Source organism: Egretta garzetta, unplaced genomic scaffold (genome assembly GCF_000687185.1).
Source record: "Egretta garzetta isolate BGI_Z169 unplaced genomic scaffold, ASM68718v1 scaffold108, whole genome shotgun sequence".
In the NCBI taxonomy this organism is placed as follows: domain Eukaryota; kingdom Metazoa; phylum Chordata; class Aves; order Pelecaniformes; family Ardeidae; genus Egretta; species Egretta garzetta.
This window is the reverse complement of record NW_009260614.1, coordinates 2,529,090-2,536,014: the sequence shown is the minus strand read 5'-3', so window position 1 is coordinate 2,536,014 and position 6,925 is coordinate 2,529,090. Positions and strand designations below refer to the sequence as shown.

Here is a 6,925-nt window from a genome sequence, read left to right as displayed (position 1 = left end):
CCGGCCGCAGTCGCCGGTGCAGCCGGCCCATCCAAACCTCCCTCCGGTGCAGCCCCATCCGGCCTCTCAGAGCCTCTCGCAGCCACTCTCTGCCTATAACAGCAGCAGTTTAAGCCTCAACAGCTTAAGGTAGGCAAACAGGCGTGCGCGGTGAAGCCCTGTGTCTTTGCAGCCTTGCTGCCTGGTGGTGATGCTTTACAGTGCCTGGGGGAAACCGAGATGAATTAGCTGAAGGAGAGAAGTGACAGCACGTCCCGTCCCATCGCTGGGAAATAAAGGAGACTTTGTGTATTTATCCTTAATTCCTTCCCTGAACTGAGCCAGGTTCACTTTATTTCTCATCTAGTGCTCCCATGAATGCCAGATATTCTCGAGCACTGAGTTAATTTGCTTTTACTTTTCCTGCCTCTCATTGGGTACTCAGGTTTTTGGAGGGAATTTTGTGCAGGATAGACCAGGGGAAGAAAATCCCAGTTCTTGCAGGTTGGGCTGCTCTGTGAAGGCTAACTCCTTTTACCCTCCCATCCCCGTAAACATCTTCTGCTTCCTCCAACTCCTGACATGCCCTAGAGCGAGAAGTCTGTTACGGCTGCTGTTGGCCCCGCTGACAGCCAAGCACAAACAAGCTTGCACCAATGACTTTAAAGCTTAAATTTTTCCTGCACTGCTGACACCTTGCAGTCTTCAGTGTTTTTCTCTTCACCTGGCCACAGTGAGTTAAACTGCACCTTTTATAAGGGAAAACAAAGATGAACAGAGAGATTCACACGAACAGCACGTTCACAGGAACCCAGGATGTCTCTGTGAGTCAGGGACCTCAGGTTTCCCCTACATGGAGGTAATGCTGCCAGCACTAGGTCATCTTTCCCCAGATCTGAGCTTCCAGCAGAAAAATGGTATCCTGGCAAGACCCGGTGAACCAGCATTGCAGTTGCTTCACGGTTTGACTAAAGACCGGGAGATGTTTAAGGCTTTGATTTATTTTTAACCAAATTGGTATCACTTGCCTTTAAAAGTCGCTGCAGTAGAAGCATGTCGTTACTTGAAATAATGGCAAGTAGAATTAAGCACTACATGAATATGTTTTAAATACTCATTAGTAGGAAATGAAACCTGAAAAATTGCAACCAGTGTAATTGCAAATACTTATTTTGCTGACTCGTCTTATCTCTTTACATTGTGGGGGTAGAGAGAGGCATTGACTGCACAGCAAGCATCTATCCATCGTTGCCTTCTCGACTTCATTTCACGTTTTCTGCAGTCTGTCATCTTACGAAGTTACAGCAAAAAAAAAATTGAACTTTTATTAGCGCAGTGATCACTGATTTTGAGCTTTATTTGCCTGAAAACATGAATCAGCAGCAGTGATGTAGAAAGGACCTGGTAATTAAGTAATGAATGCACAGGGCTGATTACTCCTTCATGCCATTCCTGTGTTGTTGGAGGGCAGAGTATCAGCCTCTTACAGAGAGGGAGACTATGTCTCGCTTTGGGTATGGAGAGACCACAGGACGTAACAGGTACTAGAAGAGGTACAGCAGACGGTTGGAGAAAGGGGTATCACAGCAGTATAGCTGGAAAAGTGAAATATTAACTTGCTATTTGTAATATATAACTTACATTAGGAATGTGTTTAGCGTGAGCCGTGCATAGCTTGGTGGGGTTGTGTACATGTATGTTTGGAGCTTTTCTCTCTTCCATGCAAGGCTTAATTGCTTTTCTTTTCATTAACAGCAGCAGCAGAAGCAGCACTCCTGCCAAGACTCAGGCCCCTCCTCCGCACATATCTCACCATCCCTCCGCCTCACCGTTCCCCCTCTCCTTACCCAGCCACAGCCCGCTGCATACCTTCACGCCCACCCTCCAGCCCCCCGCACACCCACATCACCCCAATATGTTTGCCCCTCCTACGGCTTTGCCGCCTCCACCTCCATTGACGTCAGGGACACTGCAGGTTCCAGGACACCCAGCTGGTAGTACTTACTCAGGTAAGAGACAGATGGATCATGGCCCGAACGTGTCTAGTGCAGTGTAGGAAGCCATTTCTCCGGTTTTAGTCAGAATAATTCTTTTTGGTCCATTTGATGATGGCTGTTGGTAGAGGCTCTACTCATCGCTGAACAATTTGGAGTGATATCAAAGCCAAAAACCACCTAGACATACCCAATGATTTTGCTTCTGCCCTGGGAATGACTGTTCTTAGAGGGCTGTGCATTTTGCACATCTGTTTTTTTCTCCCCATGCTAAAAACGCACTAGAGTTCATAATCTGCCGACACAGACCCTGTGACCCCTGTAGCAAACATTTCTGTGGCCTCTGCTCAGTGTCACGTCCCTGAAGGGACGGTCTCCAGTGGCTGTGCACACAGCAGGACTTGGGGGGGAGAGGTAGAGATTTTTATCAGTGGAGAAAATTGTGCTCTTTTGTACTTCGACTATGGGGAGATGCAATGTGTCTGTTCTCCCAGGTCAGTGAGAGGGAACTGGGGGAAGAAAATGGAGGATTATCGGTGTTTGAGTAACCTCGTTTTGCATCCCTGCAGCCCCGTGCTCATGTTAGCAGCAGCCACTCTATGGTTACTTGCTCCAGGTTACCCATAGCTCCTCACCTCTTTAGGACTATGCCCATGTCCTTACAAATTTAGGGAGGACCCTCAGGTCAGTGCTCAGAGGAATGCTGTAGTGAAGACAGGCTTGGTGACAGAGGGGAAATGGAGACTTTCTTCTGTCTCTCAGGCCTTTGGGGAAGATCTGAGGGAGCTTTCTTACCCTGTACAATGTCTTGATTTACCACCAGGAAGTTTTAAATACAGCGTTGCTACCACAGCCAGCAAAAAGTAAGTGGCACAAGGTCCAGAAAAGTCCCTGAGCTCACGTGGGGTTGTTTTGCTGTTTGTATTTCAGAACAAGATCTTCTCCGTCAGGAACTAAACACGCGATTTTTGGCCTCGCAGAGCGCAGATCGCGGGGCCTCCCTGGGCCCGCCGCCGTACCTGAGGACCGAGTTCCACCAGCACCAGCACCAGCACCAGCACACACACCAACACACACACCAGCACACCTTCACGCCTTTCCCTCACGCCATCCCACCCACTGCCATCATGCCAACGCCAGCACCGCCCATGGTGCGTACCCCAGGCAGAAATGTGAGGATAAGTAGAGCACAACTCTATTCTTTATTACAACAATTTAAGAATTTGCCAGGTTGTGGGGAAGGAGTACTCTGCTGCCCAGGTGTGGTTGGGTAGGAGAGGAGGGACTGTGCCTTCCTCGCCACTGTCGCGTGTGCAGTAGGTGCCGGTGGCAGCACAGGGGCTGAGGGACGAGGCTGCTGGTGAAAGGGGGCCCACGCTTGGGACTTCCCAGGGCTTGGAGTGGTGCACTCTGGTGCTTCCTCCTTTTTCCTGTCTCATAAAGACTTTGTTTTACTTTGAAGAAAGGAAAACCCCAATCGGTTTCATTGGAAACTTAGTTTTCTGGATATTTTTTCCTCTCTGTTGGTTGCCAAGTAATAGTGAAGTAGTCTTCTGTTTTGCCAACAGAAGTAAAGCAAGGAAATATAAAGTAACTAGTTTGTGCTTTGATCCCTTTGCAGTTTGACAAATACCCTACAAAAGTTGACCCCTTCTACCGTCACAGTGTGAGTTTCATTACTCTGTTTAAAACTGACTTAACTGCTTTTCTGCGGTGGGTTGGGATCACCACTCAGTCAATGGCACAATGTCGAATCTCTCCCTGATCATCACTCCAGGATTTACCATTATCGTTCTTGGTCGCTTTGGCTTTTGAAGGCTTGCATTCGTGGTGCTTGTTTCTGATAAAGATGCAGTATCAGCTTTTCCAATCAAAAGATCTCATGCTCAAACACCATTTGAAGAGAGGTTTGATGTGAAAAAAATGAGGCAGAAGAGCTGACCGGTGCACGAAGCGGGAGAGAGCAGTAATTTCATCACCGTGTTTCAGTTGTGCCACAAACCCTTAGACTGATATTTTTCCTAAGAAACTTGAAATGAAACGACAAACTGTCATACAAATCCTTCAGGGATAGGTAACCTAATAGTTTTCCTAATATATCATATTTTGGTTTATAAAATCTGAAAACTTGTCTTATTCTTCAGATTTCAAAGGCACATCTGATCCACCAGGCTTGTTACGTTTTGAAAGTTCTGTTTGATGACAGCAACACAAATCCAGCTGTGTGCTAGATGAGTTTATCTAAGAGCTACCCAAAATGTTATTTATTGATACGAACTGATTTTTAATATCCCAGTTAATTGTAAAGCTTCTGCTCTTAAGGGTTTGAAGCTACTGATTCATTTGCTGCTCAAGTACAGGTGGCATTTCCTACATTGTATCAGCAGAGGCAGGTACCTGGTTGAATATGACAAGGATTTCTGCATCCAGTAGTGATATTTTGATGAGAGAAGGAGTACTGCATCAGCACTCAGAAATTTGCAAAGCACCTGGCTGTATGTGTTGGTTTTGCTTAGAAGTGGAACTGGGCAAAAAAAACTGGTTAAGATGATAGCGTGATGCTTTCTGCTGTACCGACTCAACGCCGTCCTGCTAACAACTCATGCCTGTAGCACGTGGGAATAGTCGTCTTCATTTCTGATACCTCGTTTGAGTAACTTTAACTGAGTGAGCGTGTTTGCAGGATCAGAGCTCTAGGAGTATTAGGCAAACATTTAAGCCTACAATAATCACTTTCTCTCAAAAGGGTAATGCTGCTCATTTGCATCAGTGTTTGCAAAATCGCACCCTTATTTGCTGAGCCTTACATGCATTCAAAAAATTTGTTATCATCAATGTGGCGTGTTGATTCAAGCCAGAACATGGAACTGGGAAAAGAGGTAAATGAGTTTTAGACAAATAAAGCAGAGAAGTCGACACGTAATGTAGGAAACATTGCAGAAGTCTCCAACTGTATATGCTTTTCAAATTCAAATAACCTCTTGCAAATCTGGCAGAGACCTGAATTGTAAAGGTCATGGTGTTGCCCCCTTCAAATGCTTCACATTGTTCTCCGTTAGCCAGTGAGCCGTGCTATTGAACCTGGCAGAGCTCCACCAGCGGAGGCCCAGTCCATCATCACGCCTCCCCTGCCTTGCCTTCATGGAAGGTCTGTCCTTGCAAAGTGGTTGCAAAATCATCCCTGTTGTGTCTGTTGGATATTTAGCTGAAGATCAACATGACGGCTACAAATTATATCGGATTAACAGTCTGTCTTAATCTACAGCAGGGCCATGCTAGCCAGGGTATTTCTGTAATCTCTTCTACGATGCCTATAGATTGTATAGGTAACAGGGGAACTGCTTGCAGCATCACTTCCCTGAGCAGCCGCAGTATCATACCCCATAGAGCTTTTCCTGTTGTAGAGATGCTGTGAAACCACGGCCCTTCCATAGACCTTTTCCTAGTGACAAGAGTTCCCACTGTAGATCCACACCAAGAATTCAGCTATCTTAAGAGAAGCTGGTGATGTTTTTAAAGCTTATAAGTGAACTTTGCAGGAGAATAAGGTCTGTTTGAGAGTTAAAATCAATCTACTTTAGAACAGGGAGCACAGCTTACACAGAAGCCCATGTAGTGATTTAAACATTTTTCTTTCTTGGCATCTTTGATTTTACAGTCATTTCTTTTTTTTTTGTGGGGGGAGGGCCTTACTGTAGCACAGTGAGGTGTTGCTTTTACCGACAGTTAATGCTGGGTCTAGTTCAGTGCTACCTTGCACCAGGCCCCAACAAAGCTGTGGGTACCACGTTGTTCCCTGAAGAAAAGTTGTTCAAAAGAGAGGGAGGAAAAGGACACACTGACGATGAAAGGTTTATTTTGAAAGCTGGAGGAATTTAACTGATACAAAGAGATCCTGGAGATACAATATTTGTGTTTTATTAATAATTCTGACCTTGAGGTAAGGTCACATTTAATTAACTTAACAGTTGTTATAAACCTCTTAAGGAAAGCGTTCCTCATTAGTAGTCATAGCCAATAGAATATTAAGTATTACGTCTCTTTCCATCGTTTGGAATTAGTCCATTACACACAGAATTAAATGCAGAAGACACTGGAGGATTTAAAACACATTTTACTCATTAAAAGTTATTGTAAATGAGGACACGTGTCTCTTAATGATTTCTCGAATGCCTACAGTTCAGTATCAACTAATGTAAAAATGCTTTCTGCATCATTGAACGGAGCACGTCCAAATTAAATAGAATTAAAAACAACAATAGGAAAGCGTTATGAAAGGAGACTTGATAACATGCTTTTAAACTGAGAAAATCTTTTGATACCTCTAACATACTGAAATATTTTCTCAGCTTTCAGTAAATATAATGTGAATTAAATGACCTTGCAAGATAAGCTAGTGGAAGGAAGAACAATTAATAAAAGCACATACATATGCCTGGCATAAATGAATTCATCCAAATCTTCTGATACTGATTTACTCTGGGCCCAGAGATTTTCTCAGCATTTGCCCATTCCACAAGTCCAGTCTTTTACTTTGCCCAGTCCTGCTTCTGTTCAGTTGGCCATTAACTCATGTATTTTGATCTTAAAAGTAGCATACAGTAGATTGATTTTTGACCGGCTCTGTTCGGAGGTGATTTGGCAGCTGCCAGATGACCCCTTTAGGGTTTTGGGTGGTAATACCAGCGGAGTTAGCAGCCGTCCCCTGTTAGATCCTGAGGTTTCACAGTGAGAACACATTTGTAGTGTGATGCTTTGAACCCCCGACTCCTACCAGAAAGCAATTTTGCGTGTAATCTCAGAATTTTCTGTGGAACTGGGTGAGATAACTGTGTTACAGCGTGAGTAAAAGATTCACAGCCAGACCACAGGGACAAGATAAGATTTGGACATTACGGTTTACTTGCTTGTTTCCCATGTCTTTGTCTGCATTAGTACAGAACAGCTTCCCC

At 44.7% G+C, this 6,925-nt stretch overlaps 1 protein-coding gene across 1 annotated transcript in view; it reads left to right on the top strand.

Moving 5' to 3' along the window:
- AUTS2 (activator of transcription and developmental regulator AUTS2) overlaps window positions 1-6,925 on the top strand; it is a 582,970-nt gene that overhangs the window by 555,570 nt on the left and 20,475 nt on the right. Inside the window, 4 exon segments of the mRNA XM_035900525.1 lie at window positions 1-129; window positions 1,735-1,988; window positions 2,904-3,124; window positions 3,595-3,639. The exon segment at window positions 1-129 is cut by the window's left edge and continues 57 nt beyond it. Of these exon segments, the coding sequence (XP_035756418.1) occupies window positions 1-129; window positions 1,735-1,988; window positions 2,904-3,124; window positions 3,595-3,639 (649 nt within the window).